This window comes from Elephas maximus, chromosome 4 (assembly GCF_024166365.1).
Source record: "Elephas maximus indicus isolate mEleMax1 chromosome 4, mEleMax1 primary haplotype, whole genome shotgun sequence".
Taxonomy (NCBI): Eukaryota; Metazoa; Chordata; class Mammalia; order Proboscidea; family Elephantidae; genus Elephas; species Elephas maximus.
This window is the reverse complement of record NC_064822.1, coordinates 114,232,440-114,260,287: the sequence shown is the minus strand read 5'-3', so window position 1 is coordinate 114,260,287 and position 27,848 is coordinate 114,232,440. Positions and strand designations below refer to the sequence as shown.

Here is a 27,848-nt window from a genome sequence, read left to right as displayed (position 1 = left end):
TTGTCAAAGAAAAACTAAGATATTTTCCACTAATAGAGAGTGGTAGAAAGTGGTAAGACTGCACCCTGTCAAAGGTTAAAAATTTGTGAAACCCGGAAAAACAAGGCAGTCCTGTTGATTTCCGGCTATCACAGGTTTCAGTGTGTATGTATTCACTGGTTAAATTTTCAACAATAGTACATGAAGGATACTATTAGTAATTCCATTTTGTAGATGACTGAACAACAGAGAAAGCAAACAGTGTTTGGAAAATGTGATTACTATTTTAAATTTGATATATGTAGATACAGATATGTGGTACTTAATGACATTAATACTCAGATGTTGAGGTGTGTTTCAATCTTAGCTAAACAGATGGAAAATATAAAACTACTATGATGATGTTGTACAACCATATTCCTGTTACACCCAACATAGTTGAGCATTCTGTACAATATTCTACACAACAGGAGGCAATGAGAATAAATTTTAAACGGAAAGTCATGAGGGAAAGAAATGGGACGGAGCAAATGAGAATAAAGTTGGTTAGAGAAGAAATCACAAATTCGAAAAATTGTAATAAGTGTACATATTTCTTGACTAAAATTGCTTAAGTTTTTTTTTTTGATTCATCTTCATTTTGCAATCCAATATAACCGTATGGGTATTTCTCATCTAACGTGCGTAAAAAAATGAAATATAAATTAGGCAAAAAAGTAGTGAAAAAACTCAGAAAGTGTTGGAATGTAATATGGATAAAGTAATCTGATTTTTAAGAAATATGCACTGAAATTGCAAAAACATACAACTGTAGAACCTATCCTACTAGTGTGATATTATTTATAAATAAATTAGTAGAAAAATTGCATGTGACATGGTTTGCATAGTTTGTTGAGCCATAAATTATTCCTATATGGTGTTAACACCATTCTCCTCATATCGCATATCTCCCCATTATAAATGCAGGTAGATTAGAACTCGGAAGCCAATGATGAGAAACCAGACAATAACAATTTTTCTCCTGCTGGGACTGACCGATGACCCCCAACTGAAGGTTGTGATTTTTATCTTTTTATTTCTCACCTACATGTTGAGTGTAACTGGGAACCTGACAATCATCTCCCTCACCTTCATGTATTCTCACCTTAAAACTGCCATGTACTTTTTCTTGCAAAATTTCTCCTTCTTAGAAATCTCCTTTACATCTGCTTGCATTCCCAGATACCTCTACAACATATCAACGGGTGACCGGACAATCACATATGATAATTGTGCTATTCAAATTTTTTTTACTGACCTCTTCGGTGTAACAGAATTTTTTCTTCTGGCCACCATGTCCTATGACCGATATGTAGCCATCTGCAAACCCCTACATTATGTGACCATGATGAACAACAAGGTCTGTAGAAGACTCATCTTGTATTGCTGGACAGCTGGCTTGTTGATCATACTCCCACCACTTAGCCTGGGCCTAAATCTGGAATTTTGTGACTCTAATGTCATTGACCATTTTGCTTGTGATGCATCCCCTCTCCTAAAGATCTCATGCTCAGAAACATGGCTCATAGAGCAGGTGGTCATAGTTTGTGCTGTGTTGACCTTTATCATGACCCTAATATGTGTTGTCCTGTCCTATGTATACATCATCAAGACCATTCTTCAATTCCCTTCTGCCCAGCAAAGGAAAAAGGCATTTTCTACCTGCTCTTCCCACATGATTGTGGTTTCCATCACCTATGGCAGCTGCATCTTCATCTATGTCAAACCTTCAGTAAAGAATTCAGTGGCCATTAATAAGGGTGTGATGGTGCTCACGACGTCCATTGCCCCCGTGCTGAACCCCTTCATTTATACCCTGAGGAACAAGCAAGTAAAAGAAGCCTTCAATGACTCAATCAAAAGGATTGCATTGTTCTTAAAGAAATAAATTTGCTGATGTACAGCGATCACATTTTTAACTAAAAGGTAACTAGTCCTTAAAAGTTTGTGTGTATATATATATATATATTTTTTTAAGGTTTTGGTTCTTTGCTTTCCTGGAAAGGAATCTGTTTCAGGATATTTCTCAATAAGAGAATATAATGCATCTTTAAGAAGCAAAATAATGATTTCACATTTAAATAAGCCTTGGCAAAGCTGCATACAAAACAAAATTATATAAACAGATTCAGTGAGTTTATTATATATTTTGGATCCACTCATTGCGCTCATTGCCTTTCCAATTCTAAATTCTGAGGGCTTTTTTCTTTTTTTATGCCAGCTACCATTTTAGACAGTGGGGATGCAATAGACAAGAACACTCTCAAATTTCTTATCCTTTCGTGACATATTTTATCAAGTAGAATGATCAGAAATCAAAATGATTAAGGGGTTGCAAAAACATCTAGATGCTTGTCTTAGTCATCTGCTGCTGACCTATCCCTTATCAGCCAGCTAAAATCCACTAATTTGTTCACCATTTATATACTTTTATCACTTCAAGAAGGACATCATGTGGAATTATCTAATACATAATTTTTTTTTAACCCTCTGAGATTATATTTTTTCACTCAGCAAAATTTACTGGATATTCATTTGAGTTGTTACATGTTTCGACTGTCTATTCCTTTTTATTTCTGAGTGATATTCCATGGTATAGATGTATCACAGTTTGTTTAATTATTTATTCATTGTACGATAGCTGCATCGTTTCCAGAAATTTGCAAAAGTAGATCAAGTACATTTTTATAAAAAGATCAGAAGTTTCTATGCTGTAACTTTAAATGTTTATTCCTTTCCTCTGTAATAAGGGAGCAGCTTTATCAGGATAGCATTTCTCAATAAGAGAATATATTATATTTTCAGGTAAATAAACGATGTCTCAGACCAGCCCTAGTCCTAATAAAACAAAACGAATAGAATCTATAAGCTCATCTTAATAAATGTTTTGAACTGAGTGTGTTTATTGCCCATCACAATTCCAGCGTTTTAGGGACTTTGTGACTACAGGCACCATTCCAGGTTATTTTACTTTTGACTTTAAACAATAAGCTAGGAAAGAAGAACGGTTTAGTGCCAGTGGATTTAATATTAAAGATAAACTTTAAATCCTGAAGTAATGATACTATTAAAGGTGTTCATCTTGGTATAATGACTACTATGATTACTGCAGCTACCACTAGACAAATTGCTAGAGATTTATGTATTTTACTACTTGTAATAATATATTTAAAGAGATACTTTATCTTCACATTTTATCTTTACTTCCCAGATAGATAAATTAAAGCTCAGTAAAGTTAAATATTGCTACTCAGGGGTGAAATTGGGATGCAAATCCATTTTTGTCTGACTCAAAACCTGTGTTTTTACAGAATGTGAAGCTCCAGTGACACACATTTCTGCATTAAGACCTCCTTAAGGGACACATTATAAAAAGTCTACACATAAATCAAATAAAGTGTAATTTAATTAGTACAGAGTGAAAAATTATATGATTTTTAAGAGACAAAATATTCAAAATACTGCATGTCATTTTAATTCATAGTGTAAAAAGAAGAATGGGAAATATTTATCATCTGAGAAAATATTTTGAACTTAACAAAATATTTACCAAAAGAAAGCTTGTACTTTAACATAGACCCATGAAGAACAAAAAGGCTGGACTAAAAAGTGAGGTCAACAGCATATACACGCTCTTGCTGAGAATGTTGGTACAAGTGGAATTGGTATTGAGTACATGAATATAATAATTGAGTACCTTACCACTGACCATGATAAATTACCTTTAAAGGATGCAGGAATGAGTATTAAACACAGGCCACCTTGAGCCACAGATGTTCCTCCACGTCTTATTTACATGCCCTACTTTTTTTTCTACCTACTCGCTCATCGAGCTTATTCCCTGAATTAGGCTCCTTTGATCAGTTTTTTTTTTTTTTTTTATTGTGCTTTAAGTGAAAGTTTACAAATCAAGTCAGTCTCTCATGCAAAAACTTACATGAACCTTGCTATATATGCTCCTAGTTGCTCTCCCTCTAATGAGACAGCACACTCGTTTCCTCCTCTCTCTATTTCTGTCTCCATTCAGCCAGCTTCTGACCACTTTCTGCCCTCTCGTCTCTTCTCCTGACAGGAGCTGCCCACATAGTCTCATGTGTCTACTTGACCCAAGAAGCCCACTCTTCACCAGTATCATTTTCTATCCCATACTCCAGTCCAATCCCTACCTGAAGAGTTGGCTTTGAGAATGGTTCATATCTTAGGCCAACAGAAGATCTGGGGACCATGACCTCCAGGGTCCTTCTAGTCTCACGCAGACAATTAAGTCTGGTCTTTTTACAAGAATATGGGTCTGCATCCCACTGCTCTCCTGTTCCGTAAGGGGTTCTCAGTTATGTTCCCTGGTAGGGCTGTCATCAATTGTAGCTGGGCACCATCTAGTTCTTCTGGTCTCAGGCTGATGTAGTCTCCGGTTTATGTGGTCCTTTCTGTTTCTTGGACTCATAATTACCTTGTGTCTTTGGTGTTCTTCATTCTCCTTTGCTCCAGGTGGGTTGAAACCCATTGATGCATCTTAGATGGCCGCTTGCTATCGTTTAAGACCCCAGACGCCACTCCCCAAATTGGGATGCAGAATGTTTTCTTAATAGATTTTATTATGCCAATTGACTTGAGATGTCCCCTGAAAACATGATCCCCGAACCCCGCCCTACTAGGCTGGCCTTTGAAGTGTTCCGTTTATTCAGGAAACTTTTTGCTTTTAGTTTAGTCCAATTGTGCTGACCTCTCCTGTATTGTGTGTTGTCTGTCCCTTCACCTAAAATAATTCTTATCTACTATCTAATTAGTGAAGACCCCTCTTCTTCCATCCCTCCCTCCCTCTCCAGCTCCTAACCATCAGGAATATTTTCTTCTCTGTTTAAACTATTTTTCAAATTCTTATAATAGTTGTGTTATATAATATTTGTCCTTTTGCAACTGACTAATTTCATTCAGCATAATGCCTTCCAGATTCCCCCATGTTATGTAATGTTTCATGGATTCATCGTTGTTCTTTATAGATGCATAGTATTCCATTGTGTGAATATACCATAGTTTATTTATCCATTCATCCATTGATGGGTACCTTGGTTGCTTCCTTCTTTTTGCTATTGTAAACAGTGCTGCCACGAACATGGATGTGCACATATCTGTTCGCGTAGAGGCTCTTAATTCGCTAGGATATATTTCAAAGAGTGGGATTGCCGGATTGTATGGTATTTCTATTTCTAGTTTTTTAAGGAAGCTCCAGATCAATTTCCAAAATGGTTGTACCATTCTACATTCCCACCAGCAGTGTATAAGTGTTACACTCTCCACAACCTCTCCAACATTTATTATTTTGTGTTTTTTGGATTAGTACCAGCCTCATTGGAGTGAGATGGAATCTCATTGTACTTTTGATTTGCATTTCTCTAATGGATAATGATGGTGAGCATTTCTTCAGGTATCTGTTAGCTGCTTGAACGTCTTTGTGAAGTGTCTGTTCATATCCTTTGCCCATTTTTTAATTGGGTTGTATTTTTGTAGTTGAGTTTTTGCAGTATCATGTAGATTTTAGAGATTAGCTGCTGACGGGAAATGTCATAGCTAAAAACTTTTTCCCAGTCTGTAGATAATCTTTTTACTCTTTTGGTGAAGTCTTTGGATGAACATAGGTGTTTGATTTTTAGGAGCTCCCAGTTATCTAGTTTCTCTTTTACATTGTTAGTAATGTTTTATGTACTGTTTATGCCATATATTAGGGCTTCTAGCAATGTCCCTATTTTTTCTTCCATGATCTTTATCGTTTAAGATTTTATATTTAGGTCTTTGAACCATTTTGAGTTAGTTTTTGTGCATAGTGTGGGGTATGGATCTTGTTTAATTTTTTTGCAGATGGTTATCCAGTTATGCCAGCATGATTTGTTAAACAGACTGCCTTTTCCCCATTTAACAGACTTTGGGCCTTTGTTAAATATCAGTTGCTCATATGTACTTAGATTTACGTTGGGATTCTCAACTCTGTTCCATTGATCTATGTTTCTATTGCACCCGTACCAGGCTGTTTTGACTACTGCGGCAGTATAATATGTTCTAAAATCAGGTGGAGTGGGGCCTCCCACTTTGTTCTTCTTTTTCAGTAATGCTTTACTTATCTGGGGCCTCATTCCTTTCCATATGAAGTTGGTGATTTGTTTCTCCAACTCATTAAAAAATGTCATTGGAATTCGGATCAGAATTGCATTGTATCTATAGATCGCTTTTGGTAGAATAGATATTTTTACAATGTTAAGTCTTCCTATCCACGAGCAAGGATATCCATTTATGTAGGCCTCTTTTGGTTTCTTGCAGTACTGTATCATAGTTTTCTTTGTATAAGTCTTTTACATCTCTGGTAAGATTTATTCCAAAGTATTTTATCTTCTTGGGCTACTGTAAATGGTATTGATTTGGTGATTTCCTCTTTGATGTTCTCATTGTTCGTTTAGGGGAATCCAACTGATTTGTGTATGTTTATCTTGTATCCTGATACTCTGCTGAACACTTCTATTAGTTTCAGTAGTCTTCTTGAGAATTCTTTAGGGTTTTCTGTGTATAAGATCATGCCATCTTCGAACAGAGATACTTTTACTTCTTCCTTGCCAATCTGCTGTTGATTTTGTTTCTGCCGAGTCTCTACTTTTTTCTCGTATTTTATTTTAATGAGTAGGATAGTTACCCTCTTTGTGGTTACCTTATATTTGCCCGTATTTTTCTAAATTTAAACTTAACTTATATTTTTTTATATTGCCTTGTTTTCCTCTCCATATGAAAGATCTATGGCTACATTTCTTAGTCCTTCATTATTGTTTTAATGTTGTCTTCTTTTACATAATAACATCACTGTTTCCTTGTTTTGAGCATTTTTTTAATCTCAATTTTTTTTTTTTTTTTTTTGTGATTTCCTTGCCTGGGTTGACCTCTGATTGCTCTGTCTGGTGCTCTAGTCTTGGGATGATACCCGATATTACTGACCTTCTAGCCAAAGAACACCCTTTAGTATTTCTTGTAGTTTTGGTTTGATTTTTATGAATTCCCTAAACTTCTGTTTACCTGGAAATGTCCTAATTTCACCTTCGTATTTGAGAGACAGTTTTGCTGGATATATGATTCTTGGCTGGCATTTTTTTTTTCTTTCAATGCTTTATATAAGTCATCCCATTGCCTTCTTGTCCGCCTGGTTTCTGCCGAGTAGTCCAAGCTTATTCTTATTGACTCTCCTTTGTAGGTGACTTTCCATTTATCCCTAGCTGCTCCTAAAATTATCTCTTTATCTTTCATTTTAGCAAGTATGATTTTAATATGTCTTGGAGACTTTCTTTTAAAACCTACCTCATGTGGAGTTCGATGATAATCTTGGATAGATAACTTCTCATCTTTCATGATATCAGGGAAGTTTTCTGCCAACAAATCTTCAACAATTCTCTCTATATTTTCTGTTATCCCTTCCTGTTCTTATACTCCAATCACTCATAGGTTATTTCTCTTGATAAGAGTCCCACACGTTTCTTAAGTTTTCTTCATTTTTTTAATTCTGTTACCTGATTTTTCTTCAAATATATTGGTGCCAAGTGCTTTATCTTCAATCTCCTCAATCCTGCTTTCCACTTACTGAATTCTGCTTCTCTGACTTTCTACTGAGTTGTCTAAATCTGTAATTTTATCATTAATCTTCTGAATTTCTAATTGCTGTCTCCCTGTGCATTCTTGTAGCTTATTAAATTTTTCATTTTGTTCTTGAATAACCTTCTTAATTTCTTCAACTACTTTATCTGTGTGCTCCTTGGCTTGTTGTGCATATTGCTCGATCTCCTTCCTAATATGGTTCCTGATGTCTTGAAGCATTCTGTATAATTAATCTTTTGAATTCTGCACCTGGTAATTCCAAGAAGGCACCTTCATCCAGAAGATCCACTGATTCTTTGTTTTGAGAGGTTGTTGAAGCGATCATGGTCTGTTTCTTTATGTGACTTGGTAGAGACTGTTGTCTCCGAGCCATTTATAAATTATTGTAATAGTTTATTTTATGTTTGCTTACTGTATCCTGGCTTCTTCTTTGTTTTGTCTTGATAAGCCCCAGTGAGTTGCTTGAGTGAGCTAGCTTGATTATTTTTGCCTTTGAAACTCTGATGTCCTGTCACCAAATGGCTAGAGCTCTTATCAGGTATATCAGTCTAGGAGTCCATTCACTTTCTTGTATGAATTCAGCTCAGGTGTCCAGGTAGCTGACCATCAAGTGTGTGGTACAGGCTCTGTTCTATAGTCTTAGAGGAGCAGGGGTGATTGGTGTACATACCAGTATTTGGTTGCAGCATGGGATCACACGCTGAACAAGGCAAGGGCCTGAGAACCGTCCCCCAAGTATCTGTGAGGAAAGCGCTTCCCTGTTCTCTAGAGTATACAGGTGGGTCGGTTCTGCAGGCAGACCATGGGCACCCAATGTTTTTAGTTGTGAGAATTGAGAGGTACCAGTTATCCTTGGACCCCTCTCATGGGTGGCTGGGTGACTTGAGTGGAGCCATCAGTCCTTAGGCTCCTGATGTGGGCAGGTGAGGACCCTATTTAGTAGGCAAAATGGTATCAAACATCAAACACCCACCTCTCCACCGCACAGCTGAAATGGTTGGAGTCTGCCAACAAGGGCCTATTCTCCTGAAATCGGCCCACACAGGTCCATGCAGGGGAAAAAGGTATTCAAAGTCCGTGGACCATTTATGCCTGGACAGGAGCCACTTCTGCCCTCAGTTCCCACGGTTAGTGGAGCTGGCAAATTGTTTTTCCCACATTTGTGAATTTATTCCTATTCCAAGGCCAGGAGGTAGCTCCAGGTGCTCAACAGGGCCTATCTCAGGCCCAGGGAAATCAACAGCCACTGACGCCAGCTTGAGGGGTGGGCATGGCAAAATATATGGAAGTGCTTAGCTTTTGCCCAGAGCACCATTCTTCTCTAGTTCCGGAGGTGAAAGTAGGCTGTGCAGCTGGCTGCTTCTCGCTGAGGAAATTGTTCAGAACACAACCACCAGTCTGCCACCACTGTTCCCAGGAATGGTGCCTGAGGGATCCCAGTGATTCAGGTCTGGTAACTCCTTTTTGCTTTTGAACCATCTCTCCCACCCACTGCCAGTTAGTCTATTTTCTAACTTTGCCTCTGATGTTCAGGGCTCCTAGCTTGTCATAAATAATATCAATTCACTTGCTTTTTCGGGTCTTTGTAGTAAGAGGGATAGCAGAAAGCATCTGGCTGTTCTGCCCTCTTGGCCCCGCCTCCCTCCTTTGATCAATTTAAGTCCTGAGATCACTAGATCATCCTTTTTTCATGAAATTATATGAGCTTTCATTTAACGAAGTCGATTTCTTTTCGTATTGACACAACTAGTGAAATTGATCAAACATGCAGTCAAGATGCATTGATAATTACTGGTGTTGGAATGCGAATGTTGGAAACAAAGAAGGATCAGTAATTGTAAAATACGGCCTTGGTGATAGAAACAATGCCAGAGGTTGAATGATAGAATTTTGCAAGACCAACGACTTCTTCATTGCAAATGCCTTCTTTCACCAATATAAATGGTGACTAGGACCTCGCCAGATGGAACACATGGAAATCAAATTGACTACATCTGTGGAAAGAGACCATGGGAAAGCTCAATATCATCAGTCAGAACAAGGGGCCAACTGTGGAACAGACCATCAATTGCTCATATGCAAGTTCAAGCTGAAATGGAAGAAAATCAGAGCAAGTCCATGACAGCTGAAGTATGACCTTGAGTATATCCCACTTGAATTTAGAGACCATCTGAAGAATAGATTTGAAGCATTGAGTACTAGTGACCGAAGACCAGACGAGTTTTGGAATGACATCAAGAATATCATACATGAAGAAAGCAAAAGGTCATAGAAAAGACAGGAAAGAAAGAAAAGACCCAGATGGATGTCAGAGGGGACTCTGACCCATATTAGTCCATGATTTAATTAAGGCAATAATTATATAAAGGAAAAAAAGATACACTTTCCTGAAGAGCGTATGTACAGACACTCATATACACTTCACTCGAAGGAACCTACTAATTACTACATATTATAATATTAACATACCACCCATCTTTCACTTTGTGATACTGTGGTAGCTTGTGTGTTGCTATGAGACTGGAAGCTATGTCACTAATATTTCAAATACCTGCAGGGTCACCATGGTGGACAAGATTAAGTGGAGATTTCAGACTAAGACAGACTAGGAAGAAAGGCCTGGCAATGTACTTCCAAAAATTAGCCAATGAAAACTTTAAGAATCACAAAAAATACTACGCAACTCATTTACTTTGGACATGTCGTCTGGAAGGATCAATTGCTAGAGGAGAACATCATATTTGGTGAAATAGAAAGTCAATGAAGGCAACAGACACCTTCAGTGAGGGAGACCGTCAGTGAGATGAATTGACACAGTAGCTACAACAAAGGACTCAAGCATGCCAGTGATTGTGAGGATGAGGCAGGACCAGGCAACATTTTGTTCTGTTGTACGTAAGGTCACCATGAGTTGGAGTCAACTCGACAGCAGCTATCTATTTATAATAATAATATGTTATTGTTCTAAATATGAACACCAATTTTTTTAAAGAAATTTCACTTCTAGCAATTATTCTGACAACGTGCAAAAAATGTTTTAATAAGGATTCATCCTGCAGGTTTTTCTATAATTGTGGAAATCGTAAAATAATCTAAAAAGATTTTAGGTAGTGATTGAATAAATAATTGGATATCCATAGAGTGATATTTTAAATGGTGAAACATTGAGGACAGCATAAATTTACAACAATAAATTTTGGTTTAAACTCTGAAGTTATATTAATACAATGGACTGAGATTAAACAGAATTAAAATAACACATATTAATAGTTTAACTGTATAAATAAAAACCAAAACAAAAAACCTTTTGCCATCGAGTCGATTCCAACTCATATTGACCCTACAGGACAGAGTAGAACAGCCCCACAGAGTTTCCAAGGAGTGGCTGGTGGGTGCAAACTGGCGACCTTTTGGTTAGCAGCCATAGTATTTAATCACTATGACACCAGAGCACCAATTATACAAATAGGTTCATATATATTTATGGTTAAAAAGGTCTATATCACAATATGTAAATATTTTTTGATTTAATGTTCATTTACTTGTAAATATTATATATAACATGTGTGGGTGCATTTGCAGCAAGAAAATTATGGAAAGATATGTTCAGAAACACCAGTTTTTGGTACATCTACTTTAAACCATTTTCCTAGTTGTTTTCCCTTCATTTTTTCTATTTTTACTTATCTAATCAAATGCCTTAAGAATATATAATTTATACATTTTATGAAAAATCGGTAAAGAAGAAAATAAAGATTATGATCTGTTAGCTACCTTACATGATAGGAATGAATTTAAAAAAAAAAAAAAAAACACTGGACGAGGTTTTTTTGTTTTTGTTTTTTTCAAGCTACATTCTTACTCTTTTCCTACCAATCTGTTTTAAATGCCTTTGATGCCATATCCTGCCTCTAAAGGGTATGTCTCCAAGTTACCATGCTAAGTTTGTTTCCCCAAAGTTCGTTACACAGATGATTCATTAGTGATTTTTTAAATCTGGTCACTAAGGACATTTTTTGTTTATTAACTTTGTCACAGATTTAACAATTAAAAAAAGATCAGACTTGAGACTAGAAAACCCTTCTCTGAGCAAAGATAGTTCAGAGCATCTACCCTTCCAAAGGAACTAGCTTTTCTTTTCAGTGATGAGGAATAAAAGAAAATATTTTCTGAGCCTGTGATAGCGAGATATCTATTGTAAGGGACTTCATGCAATTGAGTGCATTTTGTCAGTCATTCTACATACACCATGCTTTGCAATTGATAGCAAATTCAAGGGGATTATGCACTCCCAGGCTGTTGTGATTTGGAAAGTGACCAGATTCAATGAGTAGTGACCAGAAACCCTCAAGCTGGCTTCCAATATTACATTCATTTTTAAATTCTAACTGTAAATACGGCTATAATTAAATAACTCATAGAATAAGACAATGATTAGCTGCCAGAAGGGTAAGTATGATAAATTCTGTCATTACAGTTACATTTTCTCTTTTGAGACTTGGGTCATATTGTTGCTAATAAATGCTTTCTTTCCCAACTGTATAAAATTTAGAAATGTGAGTTCTAATGTGAATATTAATGAAATATCATTTTTTAGAGTGCTTTAAACTTGAATAGTGAGTAGTCATTAAGATTATTTTAAGTGACAATGATTAGGAGGTCATTCAGAAGTGGCATAACTTCGTAATATGAAGAAGTAATACCCACACACAAATTTAGGACTGGATACTGGACACAGGGATGGAGTGGGAAACCAGAGTTGGAGAGGAGACAGATAATTCATGTAAAGAGTTTATTTGAATATCTACCGTAACAACATTTATCCTTTAAAGTCTCAGTAAGTATTACTTATGACTTTTATTATAGAGAACACAGAAGAAATAGGATGAGTTCCAATTCAGACTTTAAATGTTTGGATTTCACACTTTGCACTTCATAATGTTTGGCTATATGACTGAGATTCTAAAGAGCAAACATTTTTTGGAGATCAAGGGTTCAAGAAAATGCCCCAAGACAGTGAGTATTGTTAGGAAGTGAAGAAGTACTAAGAGCCTGACGACTATCAACTCAATTAAGGCAAGAAAGAAAATAAATGTCTAGAAATTGTTGCTGTTGTTGTTTTTAGGTGTCATCGAGTTGGTTCTGATTTACAGCAACCCTATGTACAACAGAATGGAACGCTCTCCAGCCCTGCACCATCCTCACAATTGTTGCTATGTTTGAGCCCACTGTCTCAGCCGCTGTGTCAACTCATCTTATTCAAGGTCTTCCTCTTTTTTGCTGAGCCCCTACTTTACTATGCATAATGTCTTTCTCCAGAGACTAGTCTCTCCTGATAACATGTCCAAAGTAAATAAGGCTAGAAAGCAAATAGGTGACAGAAAATAATGTATGTTGTGTTAAGGTAAATTATGAGAGAATGTTATGAATAGTGTGTGATAAAAAGTACATATTCCACTTAGAAATTTCCTAAACTTATATAGCAAAAAGGAAGTCTTCAATAAACTTTGGTGTAAACTGTTTTATTATAGTGTTTGGGATAAAAAGATGATGACAATATGCTGAAGACTGAATGTATAATGACTGAAAATTAAAAATCATTATCAGACAGGAAAGTTTATAAGTACTTTATATAGAAAACATTTTAATTTTTAAACATTTTTTAAATGACAAAAATGAATCACAGTGAAAGCAAGTATGCTCGGAAAAATCTAATTTTAGGGCTTAGTAGTATTAGTAATAAGCTGTTGGAAGTGTTTTTCAGTCTTGACTAAACAGATTAAAAGCTAGAAATATTTGTGATGATGTCATACATCTGCATGAATTTTGGATTCCACATATGTTAACATTCTATACAATACATTTCTCATAAAAAAAGATCCTTATCTTCTGCAGCAGAGTAGGATAGAAGTTTAAAAGTTTAAATTGTAAACAGGAAATCATAAGGGAGAGTCAGGGAAGTGGTGACAAAAGGAAGTTGTTTAAAGAAAACCTGATTTTTAAAATTGCACTAATGCTAGATCTCAAAATCTTATGCAATGGATGTGGAGAGCCCCTACAAAAAAAAAAAAAAAAAAACCCTCAAAGCCGTTGCCATCGAGTTGATTCCAAGTCATAGAGACCATATACGAAAGAGTAGAACTGCCCTGTAGGGAGAGTATGCAAGGAACACCATGTGGATTTGAACTGCCAACATTCTGTTAGCAGCCATAGCTCCTGACCACTACGCCACCTGGGTTAGAACCTCTATAGTGAGTGCCAAACTACTTGTGTTATATTTGCACCTTATCAACAACAAAACTTTAAACACATAAAGGTGATCATGAAGCTTTACAATTCAGCTTTATAACTCAGTCTATGAGTGTGGAAAAGCACTTGATCTTACAAATATTAGCAGTCAGTTCTAACTATATGGAAAATTCAAATGCAAGGTGTAGATAAAATATAAATTGCAAAGGAAATATGATGACATGGATGAACCAGTAATATGATGGACTGTGGTGTAGATAAAGCAATTTGATTTTTTTAATCTCTTCTGAAATAACCAAAAATACATAATTATAGAGCTTATACAACCAGTGTATTGATAATATTTGTAATCAAATTTTTAATATATGTGAGATAATTTACATATTATTTTACACCATTAGTTACCACTGTACTTCTATCAAAAATCTTTAATGTCAAATGCAGATTGATTAGAAGTCAGAAGCCAATGATGAGAAACAACACAATAACATTTATCCTGCTGGGACTGACTGATGACCCACAACTGAAGGTTGTGATTTTCAACTTTCTGTTTCTCACCTACATGTTGAGTGTAACTGGGAAGCTAATAATCATTTTTCTCACCCTCAACAATTCTCACCTTAAAACTGCCATGTACTTTTTCCTACAAAATTTCTCCTTCTTAGAAATTTCTTTTACATCTGCTTGTATTCGCAGATACCTCTACAACATGTCAGTCGGTGACAGGACAATCACATACAACGATTGTATCATTCAAATGTTTTTTACTGACCTCTTTGGTGTAACAGAATTTTTTTCTTCTGGCCACCATGTCCTATGACCGATATGTAGCCATCTGCAAACCCTTACATTACGTGACCATCATGAACAACAAGGTCTGTAGAAGACTCATCTTGTATTGCTGGACAGCTGGCTTGTTGATCATACTCCCACCACTTAGCCTGGGCCTAAATCTGGAATTTTGTGACTCTAATGTCATTGACCATTTTGTCTGTGATACATTCCCTCTCCTAAAGATCTCATGCTCAGAAACATGGCTCATAGAGCAGGTGGTCATAGTTTGTGATGTGTTGACCTTTATCACCACTCTTGTATGTGTTGTCCTGTCCTATGTATACATCATCAAGACCATTCTTCAATTCCCTTCTGCCCAGCAAAGGAAAAAGGCATTTTCTACATGCTCTTCCCATATGATTGTGGTTTCCATCACCTATGGCAGCTGCATCTTCATCTATGTCAAACCTTCAGCAAAGAATTCGGTGGCCATTAATAAGGGTGTGATGGCGCTCACTATGTCCATCGCCTCCGTGCTGAACCCCTTCATTTACACCCTGAGGAATAAGCAGGTAAAACAAGCCTTCAATGACTCAATCAAAAGGATTGCATTGTTCTTAAAGAAAAAAATAAATTTGCTGATGTAGAGCAATCACATTTTTACTAAAAGATGACTAGTCCTTAAACGTGTGCTTGTGTGTATATATATATATACATATATATATTTTTTGAGATTTTGGTTCTTTGCTTTCCTGGAAAGGAATCTGTTTCAGGATAACATTTCTCAATAAGAGAATATAATGCATTTTTAAGAAGCAAAATAATGATTTCACATTTAAATAAGCCTTGGCAAAACTGCAAACAAAGCAAAATTACATAAACAGATTCAGTGAGTTTATCATATATTTTGGATCCACTCCTTGCGCTCATTGCCTTTCCAATTCTAAATTCTGAGGGATTTTTTCTTTTTTTATGCCAGCTACCATTTTGGACATTGGGGATAGAATAGAAAACAATACTCTCAAATTTCTTATCCTTTCGTGACATATTTTATCAAGTAGAATGATCAGAAATCAAAATGACTAAGGGGTTCCAAACATATCTAGATGCTTGTTTTAGTCATCTCATGCTGGCCTATCCCTTATCAGACAGCTAAAATCCACTAATTTGTTCACCATTTATATACTATTATCACTTTAAGAAGGACATCATATGGAATTATCTAATACGTAACCCTCTGAGATTATATTTTTTCACTCAGCAAAATTTACTGGATATTCATTTGAGTTGTTACATGTTTTGACTGTCTATTCCTTTTTATTTCTGAGTGATCTCCATGGTATAGATGTATCACAGTTTGTTTAATTATTTATTCATTGTACGATAGCTGCATCATTTCCAGGTTTGGGCTATTATAGGTAAGCTACTATCAACATCCATATACAAATTTTTATGTAATATACATTTCCTTATCTCTGGAATAATATTCGAAAGTGCAATTGCTGGGTTGGATTGTAGGAGCCCTGATGACACAAAAATTAAGTGCTCAGCTGCTAACCAAAAGGTCAGTGGTTTGAAACCACAGCCACTCTGGGAGAGAAAGATTTGGCGGTCTTGGAAAGATTACAGCGTTGGAAACCCTATGGGGCATTTCTACGCTGTCTTATAAGGCTACTATTGGTCAAATCCATTCGATGGCAATAGGTTTTTATGGCGTGACTAGTTTTGTTTTTAGGCAACTAAAAATTGAAAGTCATTTATTTAATTGCATAGTTAATTGCTTTTTAGTTTGTTTGTTTTGCTTTTCAGACCTCCATAAAAGTAAGTTGTTTAATCCTATCTACACTTCACAGATAGGTAAATTGAAACTCAGGAGAATGAAATAATTCTAGTAAGTGATGCAGTTTGGATGCAAATCCATTTTTTTTTAATAATTTTTATTGTGCTTTAAGTGAAAGTTTACAAATCAAGTCAGTCTGTCACATATAAGCTTATATACATCTTACTCCATACTCCCACTTACTCTCCCCCTAATGAGTCAGCCCGCTCCCTCCTTCCAGTCTCTCCTTTCTTGAAGGTTTTGCCATTTTCTAACCCTCTCTACCCTCCCATCTCCCCTCCAGACAGGAGATGCCAACACAGTCTCAAGTGTCTACCTGATACAAGTAGCTCACTCTTCATCAACATCTCTCTCCAACACATTGTCCAGTCCCTTCCATGTCTGATGAGTAGTCTTCAGGAATGCATCCTGTCCTGGGCCAAAAGAAGGTTTGGGGACCATGACTGCTGGGATTCCTCTAGTCTCAGTCAGACCATTAAGTCTGGTCTTTTTATGAGAATTTGGGGTCCGCATCCCAGTGTTCTCCTGCTCCCTTAGGGGTTCTCTGTTGTGCTCCCTGTCAGGGCAGTCATCGGTTGTGGCCGGACAGGACACCATCTAGGTCTTCTGGTGTCAGGATGATGTAAGTCCCTAGTTCATGTGGCCCTTTCTGTCTCTTAGGCTCATAGTTACCGTGTGACGTTGGTGTTCTTCATTCTCCTTTGATCCAGGTGGCTTGAGACCAATTGATGCATCTTAGATGGCCGCTTGTTAGCATTTAAGACCCCAGACGCCACATTTCAAAGTGGGATGCAGAATGTTTTCATAATAGAATTATTTTACCAATTGACTTAGAAGTCCCCTTAAGCCATAGTCCCCAAACTCCTACCATTGCTCTGCTGACCTTCAAAGCATTCAGTTTATCCCGGAAACTGCTATTGGTCTAGTCCAGTTGAGCTGATCTTCCCTGTATTGAGTATTGTCCTTCCCTTCACCTAAAGTAGTCCTTATCTACTAATTAATCAGTAAATAACCCTTTCCCACCCTCCCTCCCTCCCCCCCCCGTAACCACAAGAGTATGTGTTCTTCTCAGTTTATACTATTTCTCAAGATCTTATAATAGTGGTCTTATACAATATTTGTCCTTTTGCCTCTGACTAATTTCACTCAGCATAATGCCTTCCAGGTTCCTCCATGTCATGAAATGTTTCACAGATTCGTCACTGTTCTTTATCGATGCGTAGTATTCCATTGTGTGAATATACCACAATTTATTTAACCATTCATCTGTTGATGGACATCTTGGTTGCTTCCAGCTTTTTGCTATTGTAAACAGAGCTGCAATAAACATGGGTGTGCATATATCTGTTGGCGTAAAGGCTCTTATTTCTCTAGGGTATATTCCGAGGAGTGGGATTTCTGGGTTGTATGGTAGTTCTATTTCTATCTTTTTAAGAAAACGCCAGCTAGATTTCCAAAGTGGCTGTACCATTTTACATTCCCACCAGCAGTGTATAAGAGTTCCAATCTCTCCTCAGCCTCTCCAACATTTATTATTTTGTGTTTTTTGGATTAATGCCAGCCTTGTTGGAGTGAGATGGAATCTCATCGTAGTTTTAATTTGCATTTCTCTAATGGCTAATGATCGAGAGCATTTTCTCATGTACCTGTTAGCTGCCTGAATATCTTCTTTATTGAAGTGCGTGTTCATCTCCTTTGCCCACTTTTTGATTGGGTTGTTTGTCTTTTTGTGGTTGAGTTTTAACAGAATCATATAGATTTTAGAGATCAGGCACTGGTCGGAGATGTCATAGCTGAAAATTCTTTCCCAGTCTGTAGGTGGTCTTTTTACTCTTCTGGTAAAGTCTTTAGATGAGCATAAGTGTTTGATTTTTAGGAGCTCCCAGTTGTCTGGTTTCTCTTCGTCATTTTTGGTAATGTTTTGTATTCTGTTTATGCCTTGTATTAGGGCTCCTAGAGTTGTCCCTATTTTTTCTTCCATGATCTTTATCGTTTTAGTCTTTATGTTTAGGTCTTTGATCCACTTGGAGTTAGTTTTTGTGCATGGTGTGAGGTATGGGTCCTGTTTCATTGTTTTGCAAATGGATATCCAGTTATGCCAGCACCATTTGTTAAAAAGACTATCTTTTCCCCAATTAATTGACATATGTGGATGGATTTATATCTGGGTTCTCAATTCTGTTCCATTGGTCTATGTGCCTGTTGTTGTACCAGTACCAAGCTCTTTTGACTACTCTGGCTGTATAATGTGTTCTATAATCAGGTAGAGTGAGGCCTCCCACTTTCTTCTTTTTCAGTAATGCTTTGCTTATCAGGGGCTTCTTTCCCTTCCATATGAAGTTGGGTGATTTGTTTCTCCATCACATTAAAAAATGTCATTGGAATTTGGATCAGAAGTGCATTGTATGTATAGATGGCTTTTGGTAGAATAGACTTATTTACTATGTTAAATCTTCCTATCCATGAGCAAGGTATGTTTTTCCACTTAAGTATGTCCTTTTTAGTTTCTTGCACTAGTACTTTGTAGTTTTCTTTGTATAGGTGTTTTACATCTTTGGTAAGATTTATTCCTAAGTATTTTATCTTCTTGGGGGCTACTGTGAATGGTATTCATTTGGTGATTTCCTCTTCGATGTTCTTTTTGTTGATGTAGAGGAATCCAAGTGATTTTTGTATGTTTATCTTATAACCTGAGACTCTGCCAAACTCTTCTATTAGTTTCAGTAGTTTTCTGGAGGATTCCTTAGGGTTTTCTGTCATCTGCAGATAGAGAAAATTTTGCTTCTTCGTTGCCAATCTGGATGCCCTTTGTATCTTTGTCTAGCCTAATTGCTCTGGCTAGGACCTCTAGCACAATGTTGAATAAGAGCGGTGATAAAGGACATCCTTGTCTGGTTCCTGTTCTCAACGGAAATGCTTTCAGGCTCTCTCCATTTAGAGTGATGTTGGCTGTTGGCCTTGTATAAAAAAAAAAAAAGTTTTGGCCTTGTATAGATGCCCTTTATTATGTTGAGGGATTTTCCCTCAATTCCTGTTTTGCTGAGAGTTTTTATCATGAATGGGTGTTGGACTTTGTCAAATGCCTTTTCTGCATCAATTGATAAGATCATGTGTTTTTTGTCTTTTGTTTTATTTGTATGGTGGATTACATTAATGGTTTTTCTAATATTAAACCAGCCTTGCATACCTGGTATAAATCCTGCTTGGTCGTAGTGGATTATTTTTTTGATATATTGTTGAATACTATTGGCTAGAATTTTGTTGAGGATTTTTGCATCTATGTTCATGAGGGATATAGGTCTGTAATTTTCTTTTTTTTGTGGTGTCTTTACCTGGTTTTGGTATCAGGGATATGGTGGCTTCATAGAATGAGTTAGCAGTATTCCATCATTTTCTATGCTTTGAAATACCTTTAGTAGTAGTGGTGTTAACTCTTTTCTGATAGTTTGGTAGAAGTCTGCAGTAAAGCCGTCCGGGCCAGGGCTTTTTTTTGTTGGGAGTTTTTTGATCACCATTTCAATCTCTTTTTTTGTTATGGGTCTATTTAGTTGTTCTACTTATGATTGTGTTAGTTTAGGTAGGTAGTGTTTTTCTAGGAATTCATCCATTTCTTCTAGGTTTGCAAATTTGTTAGAGTACAATTTTTCCTAATAATCTGATATGATTCTTTGAATTTCCGTTGGGTCTCTTGTGATGTGGCACATCTCGTTTCTTATTCGGGTTATTTGTTTCCTTTCCTGTATTTCTTTAGTCAGTCTAGCCAATGGTTTATCAATTTTGTTAATTTTTTCCAAGAACCAGCTTTTGGCTTTGTTAATTCTTTCAATTGTTTTTCTGTTCTCTAATTCATTTAGTTCAGCTCTAATTTTTATTATTTGTTTTCTTCTGGTGCCTGATGGATTCTTTTGTTGCTCACTTTCTATTTGTTCAAGTTGTCAGGACAGTTCTCTGATTTTGGCTCTTTCTTCTTTTTGTATGTGTGCATTTATCGATATAAATTGACCTCTGAGCACTGCTTTTGCTGTGTCCCAGAGGTTTTGATAGGAAGTGTTTTCATTCTCATTGCATTCTATTAATTTCTTTATTCCCTCTTTAATGTCTTCTATAACCCAGTCTTTTTTCAGGAGGGTATTGTTCAGTTTCCAAGTATTTGATTTCTTTTCCCTAATTTTTCTGTTATTGATTTCCACTTTTATGGCCGTATGGTCTGAGAAGATGCTTTGTAATATTTCAATGTTTTGGATTCTGCAAGGTTTGTTTTATGACCTAATACGTGGTCTATTCTAGAGAATGTTCCATGTGCGCTAGAAAAAAAAGTATACTTTGCAGCAGTTGGGTAGAGTGTTCTGTATAAGTCAATGAGGTCAAGTTGGTTGATTGTAGCAATTAGGTCTTCCGTGTCTCTATTGAGCTTCTTATTGGAAGTCCTATCCTTCTCTGAAAGTGGTGTGTTGAACTCTCCTAGTTTAATCGTGGAGTTGTCTATCTCACTTTTCAGTTCTGTTAAAGTTTGTTTTATGTATCTTGCAGCCCTGTCATTCGTTGCATAAATATTTAATATAGTTATATCTTCCTGGTCAATTGTCTCTTTAATCATTACATAGTGTCCGTCTTTACCGTTTGTGATGGATTTAACTTCAAAGTCTATTTTGTCAGAAATTAATATCGCTACTCCTGCTCTTTTTCGCTTGTTGTTTGCTTGATATATTTTTTTCCATCCTTTGAGTTTTAGTTTTTTGTGTCTCTAAGGTGTGTCTGTTGTAGGCAGCATATAGACGAATCGTGTTTCTTTATCCAGCCTGAGACTCTGTTTATTGGTGCATTTAGTCCATTTACATTCAGCATAATTATAGACAAGTATGTGTTTAGCGTTGTCATTTTGATGCCTTTGTGTGTATGTTGTTGACAATTTCATTTTTCTACTTACTTTTTTGTGCTGAAACATTTTTCTTTGTAAATAGTGTGTTCTTAATTTTCATAGCACTTGAATTTATATTTGCTGAGCCATTATGTTTTTCTTGGTTTTTATTTTGAGTTATGAAATTGTTATACCTCTTTGTGGTTACCTTAATATTTACCCCTATTTTCCTAAGTAAAACCTAACTTGTATTGCCCTATATCGCCTTATTTTCCTCTCCATATGGCAGTTCTATGCCACCTGTATTTAGTCCCTCTTTTTGATTATTGTGATCTTTTACATATTGACTTCAATGATTCCCTGTTTTGAGCATTTTTTTTTCTTTTTAAAATTAATCTGAATTTGTTTTTGTGATTTCCCTATTTTAGTTGATATCAGGATGTTCTGTTTTGTGACCTTGTGTTGTGCTAGTATCTGATATTATTGATTTTCTGACCAAACAATTTCCTTTAGTGTTTCTTTTAGCTTTGGTTTGGTTTTTGCATATTCTCTAAGCTTGTGTTTATCTGTAAATGTTTTAATTTCACCTTCGTATTCGAGAGAGAGTTTTGCTGGATATAGGATCCTTGGCTGGCAGTTTTTCTCCTTCAGTGCTCTATATATGTCATCCCATTGCCTTCTTGACTGCATGGTTTCTGCTGAGTAGTCTGAACTTATTCTCATTGATTCTCCTTTGTAGAAGACCTTTCTTTTATCCCTGGCTGCTTTTAAAATTTTCTCTTTATATTTGGTTTTGGCAAGTTTGATGATAGTATGTCTTGTTGATTTTGTTTTTGGATCAATGTTATGTGGGGTTCGATGAGCATCTTGTGTAGTTATCCTTTCATCTTTCATGATGTTACGGAAGTTTTCTGCCAACAGATCTTCAGCTATTCTCTCTGTATTTTCTGTTATCTCTCCCTGTTCTGGGACTCCAATCAGACGCAAGTTATTCTTGTTAGAGTCCCACATGATTCTTAGGGTTTCTTCATTTTTTTAAATTCTTTTATCTGATTTTTATTCAACTATATTGGTGTCAATTGTCTTTTCCTCCATCTCCCCCACTCTGCATTCCAATTGCTCAATTCTGCTCTTCTGACTTCCTATTGAGTTGTCTAATTTTGTAATTTTACTGTTAATCTTTTGGATTTCTGAATGCTGTCTCTCTATGGATTCTTGCAACTTATTAATTTTTCCACTATGTTCTTGAATAATCTTTTTGAGTTCTTCAACTGCTTTATCAGTGTGTTCCTTGGCTTTTTTCTGTAGATTGCCTTATTTCATTTCTGAGGTCATCCCTGATGTCTTGAAGCATTTTATAAATTAGTTTTTTGTATTCTGCATCTGGCAATTCCAGGATTGTGTCTTCATTTGGGAAAGATTTTGATTCTTTAGTTTGGGGAGTTGTAGAAGCAATCATGGTCTGCTTCTTTATGTGGTTTGATATTGACTGCTGTCTCTGAGCCATCTCTAAGATATTGTAGTGATTTATTCTATATTTGCTCACTGAGTCTTTTCTTGTTTTGTTTTCTTTCAATATACGTCAGTGGGCTACTAGATTGCGCTGTCTTGATTGTTGTAGCCCTTGAATCACTTATGTCCTTTTACTAGCTGGTTTGGGCTGTTACCAGATATATAAGCCTAAGAATCCATTCACTATTCTTGAGTAGAATCTGATTTTGGGTCACCAAATGTGTGGTACAGATTGTCACCTATCCACCTAGAGGAGTAGTGGTGCTAGTTGTGTGCACCAGATTCTAGTAGCAGCAGGGGATCACACTCCAGGGGAGGCAGGATGCTGACAGGCTTCCCCCAAGTGCCCGTGAGGTAGGTGTGTCTCTATTCCTAAAGCACTTTGGTGGGTGGGCTCTGCAGCTGTACCTTAGGCACCCAGTGCATGTATCTCTATAGATTGGTAGGTGTCACCCTCCTCAGACCCCTAAGGCAAGAGGCCAGGTGGTCTGGGGGGAGGTTCTGCCCTCAGTTTCCCGTTGCGAGTCAGTGAGGGCTCTGTTGAATATGCAGAGGTATCAGACCTGGGAAACTTGTCTTTCCAGTAATCCACTAAAACAATTACAGTCAGATTCCTATCAGAATTGCCTTTGCATTATAATAGCCACCTTGTTCTCTGTAGGGATGAAAGCCCAAGACTGTGGATCTCATATGCTTGGCTGGAGTTGGTTGTGTATTTTTAGTCCAATTTCAGGAAGTCAGGGAAGGATTTTTGGTCCCTGGGTTTTTTGTAGCTGCTTCTCTCAGGCCAGGAGAATGAGTTAGAAAAAGACCAAAAAAAAAAAAAAAAAAAAAAAAGCCGCAGAGCACTTCACTCTCTGGCTCAGGAAATTCCAATGTTAATGAAGTCGCCTGGGAAGGGGAAGAGAGGGATCAGATAGATAGGAGAGAGTAGTGCCCCGGAATATAGACAAAGTTACTTATCTTGTTTGGTGATGACTGTTTTATCTGAGATTCCCGAGGGGTGTGTAGCCTGTGCGCGTTGGCTGGGTCGAGATTGCCCCTGAGGGTCAGGCCCACGTCCTGTGTTTGTGCTGTCTCAGAAGCTGTGGTCAGTTCTTCTGCTCCCAGTCCAAAGCCCAGTGCCCAGGTTCCCTGGCTGGGATGCCACACTCCAGGCTCCAAAACCAGTCGCTGCCTTCCAGTGACTTCTCCTCCTGTCAGCTGCGTCACTGCGCTGACTGTGTGCACTGGCTGGGCTTCCCCCGAGGTCATTTTTGGGGTCTAGGGCTGCGTCCCGTGTTTTCACCATCTCAGGATGTTGTGCTCAGGTCCCCTAGGCCCAGTCCAAAGCCCAGCGCCAAGGTTCTCTGATTGGGACACTGGCTCCTGGCTCTGAAAACAGTTGTTTGTTCCCCGTGGTTGTCCGTTCTCAGTCTCTGTCACTCAGGTCAACTCTTTAGATCTGTGTTTGATGGTCACGGTTTGTAGATTGTCACGTATGTGATTGATTCACTTGTTTTTCTGAGTCTTTGTTGCAAGAGGGATCCGAGGTAGCTTCTACCTAGTCAGCCATCTTGGCCCTGCCTCCTGCAAATCCATTTTTATCTGACTTTGCCACTTGTCCTTTCTGGGACACTACAGTGATACATTCTTTAGCATTAACATGTCCTTAAGAGGCACCTTAGAAATGTGTACATATTCAAAATGCAGGCATTCTTTAAATCATGAAAACTGCAAAATAGGCATGTGATTTTTTGAGGAAAAACTGTAATTAGATGAAATATAGCCCATCAGACAATGTCTAGAAAGGTGGCATGAGGAACTTTGCAAATCTTCTCCCGAATGAAACATCCACAACTCATAAAAATTATTTTTTAATTGACCATTTAAGTCTCAGGAAGGGTATAAGCAAATGAAATATTAATTCAAGAAAACCTATTAAGTCTTAGTAAGAAGCATGAGAGCCTATGGCATTAGAGGCACACTGTGCTACTTCCCTACTCACACCATCCAATTTAGCTGCCGGTTGGAAGCTCCATTCCAGACAGAGTGGCCAATAAGATGGGGTTCCCTCCCCCAACAGTTCCAGTATTGTAACTCCTAAGAGGGACAGGCAGCCGGAGTTTCTCATCCTCCTCAGCTCCGTGTTACAGAAAATGTAATCCAGGAAAGGGCAAGGGAAACGTATGAGGCATTCTTTTGCTACCCAATCCTGACTTGTAGAATGGGAAGCTCTACCCATATTAAAAAAAAAAAAAAAAAACTTGTTGAGTTGATTCCAACTCATAGTGACCTGATAAGACTGAGTAGAACTGCCCCATAATGTTTCCAAATAGTGGCTGGTGGATTCGAACTTTCAACATTTTGGTTAGCAGCTATCTTAGTTATCTAGTGTTGCTATAAAAGAAATACCACAAGTGGACAGCTTTAACAAAGAGAAATTTATTTTCTCACAGTCTAGGAGGCTAGAAATCTGAATTCAGGGTGCCACCTCCAGGACAAAGGTATCTTTCTCTATTAGCTCTGGAGGAATGTCCTTCTCATCAATCTTCCCCTGGTCTAGGAGCTTCTCAGGCCAGGGACTTTGGGTCCAAAGGATGTACTCCACTCCTGGTGCTGCTTTCTTGGTGGTATGAGGTCCATCTCTCTCTCTGCTTGCTTCTCTCTTTTGTATCTCAAAAGAGGTTAAGACACAACCTAATCGTGTAGATTGAGTCCCGCCACAGATCCAGCCTCATTAACATCATAGAACTAGGATTTACAACACACAAGAAAATCACATCAGATGGCAAAATGGTGGACAATCACACAATACTGGGAATCATGGCCTAGCCAACTTGACACACATTTCTGGGGGACTCAATTCAATCCTTAACAGCAGCAGTAGCTCTTAACCACTGAGCAACCAGGGCTCCTGTGCATAGCAAAGCAGGTCAGAAACACCAGGGTCCCAACTGCCCTCTCTCCAAATAATTTATATGGCAGAAATTCTATGCCAGGGGAGGAAAGTCAAGAAGGACAGAAGCTACTGCCTCTACCCAGCACACTAACAATAAAGTAAGGGTGTTTCTCTGAGATAAATGGGTCATTGTCCTTGCCCCCAATGTCAGAGCAATGGGATAGAGATTCTCCCTAAGGAGAAGCAGACCATGGGTACAGAGAGCTCTGAAGCTTTCCTCAAGGGAATTGGCTTTATTTGAAACAGGAAATTCAAGTCTAAGGACACTCTTGAAAATAATGCAATTAAGAAGAGACTGGTGTCTCCATGAGAGTAAAAGCCTAAATCAAAGACCAGCTATAATTTTACCAGACGGAACCAGGGAAAGAGACAACTAGGAAGTGCCTTCCTAGGATCAGAACAAACCTCAAAGACTGACCTCAAAGGCTCCCCTGCAATAGGAACCCATTTCAATTGGTTAAGGCTGTGGAGCAATTAACATCCCAGGGCAATATCAAAAGCAATAGCTCAATCAGCAGGCATTGAATGATCTGAGTATGATACCTACAGAGACAGACAGCTTAATAAAGATACCAGGGAAAGAGACCATCAAACGAGCCCTGCAAAAACCACTGTGATCCCAAGGTGACTGCACATGCCCAAGACTGTACTCTATAAGGAACCACAACAGAGCCTGTTTGCTGCAGAGAAGATAGACATTATGAGAATATTCCATTCAAGTCACTAAACAAATAAAACAACAGCAAGCCTTACTGGGGAATGAGGGGTTCTCATATTCATAGTAACTACAATATATTATCTAAAATGTTTAGCTTTCAAAAAAATATTATGAGACACGCAAAGAAACAAGAAGGCTTAACGCATACACAGGAAGAAAGACTAAAAGCAAGCAAGAGAAACTACCTTTGAAAGGGTCCGTAAATTGGATTTCGAAGCAGTTATTACGACTGTGTTCAAAGAACTAAAAAGGAAAAGAGGCTTAAAGAATTAAAAGAAGTAGGGAGGGTGACAAGGTCTTATCAAATAGAGAATATCAATAAAGAGAAATCATTTCAAAAAGAACCGATTGCAAATTCTGGAGTTTAAAAGTTTAATAAGTAAAATTCACAGGAAGAAATAGAAAAATTCGATCAACCCATAACAGTCAAAGAGGTTGAAACGCCAAAGCCCAGATGACTTTACAGAGTTCTACCAAATACTTATTCATCATAAGAATTCTTCTATTTATTTTGAGAGAAATAATAATCTATTTTACTTTCTTGCTAAGTCCTTTCCAATTTTGGTATCAAAGTTATACTCACCATATAAGCAAGTTAATCATTTTTCTTTTTTCTCTTCCCTGGATAAGTTTATGTAAAAATGTGTATTTTTTCTTATCTTTAAGTGTTTGGAAGAATTTACTAGTGAAATCACCTGAGTCTTAATTCTCTTTGTGAGAATGATATTGATTCAATGACTTAAACAGATTGAAATACTCATATTTTCTTTTTAGTTTTCTCTCAGTTTTGCTTTTCAATGATTATTTATGTAACTGGTCAAATTCTTTAGCCTGATGTTTTTATGACGTTCCCTTAAAATTCTTTTAATACTTTTTCTGTCTATTGCAATGATTCCTTTTATGACTAGGAAAATTTCTGGTTTTTCTCTTTTATTTTCTTGACTAATCTACAGTTTATCAATTTAATCCCTTTTCCAAAAAATATTTTATTTTATTTTATTTTATTTTATATTTTTTCTATATAATTGCTTTCTGCTTTTACTATTATTTTCATCCTTCCGTTTTATGTGGTTCAACTCACTCATTTTTCAGCCTCTTAAAATGAAAATTTAAGTCTCTGATTGTTTTCAACACCTCATATTTCTAAAATGTAAATTTTCCTCTAAGCACTGCTTTATCTAAATTCCACAAATTTTAATAGGTCATATTTTATTATAATTAAGTTTAAAATACAATCTGACATACAATGTGATTTTTTTTCTTTGGCCCAAGTTATTTAGAGCTTGTTAATTAGTTTCCATATTTGTCTTTC

At 37.1% G+C, this 27,848-nt stretch overlaps 1 protein-coding gene and 1 pseudogene across 1 annotated transcript; both read left to right on the top strand.

Annotated features, from left to right (window-relative positions):
- The first annotated feature begins 967 nt into the window (after positions 1-967).
- On the top strand, positions 968-1,906 carry LOC126075571 (olfactory receptor 6C2-like). Its single transcript, XM_049883410.1, has one exon. The coding sequence runs from the start codon at positions 968-970 to the stop codon at positions 1,904-1,906; it is 939 nt and encodes a 312-aa protein (XP_049739367.1).
- A 12,456-nt stretch (positions 1,907-14,362) lies between these two features.
- On the top strand, positions 14,363-15,314 carry LOC126076410 (olfactory receptor 6C2-like; annotated as a pseudogene).
- Positions 15,315-27,848: the final 12,534 nt, after the last annotated feature.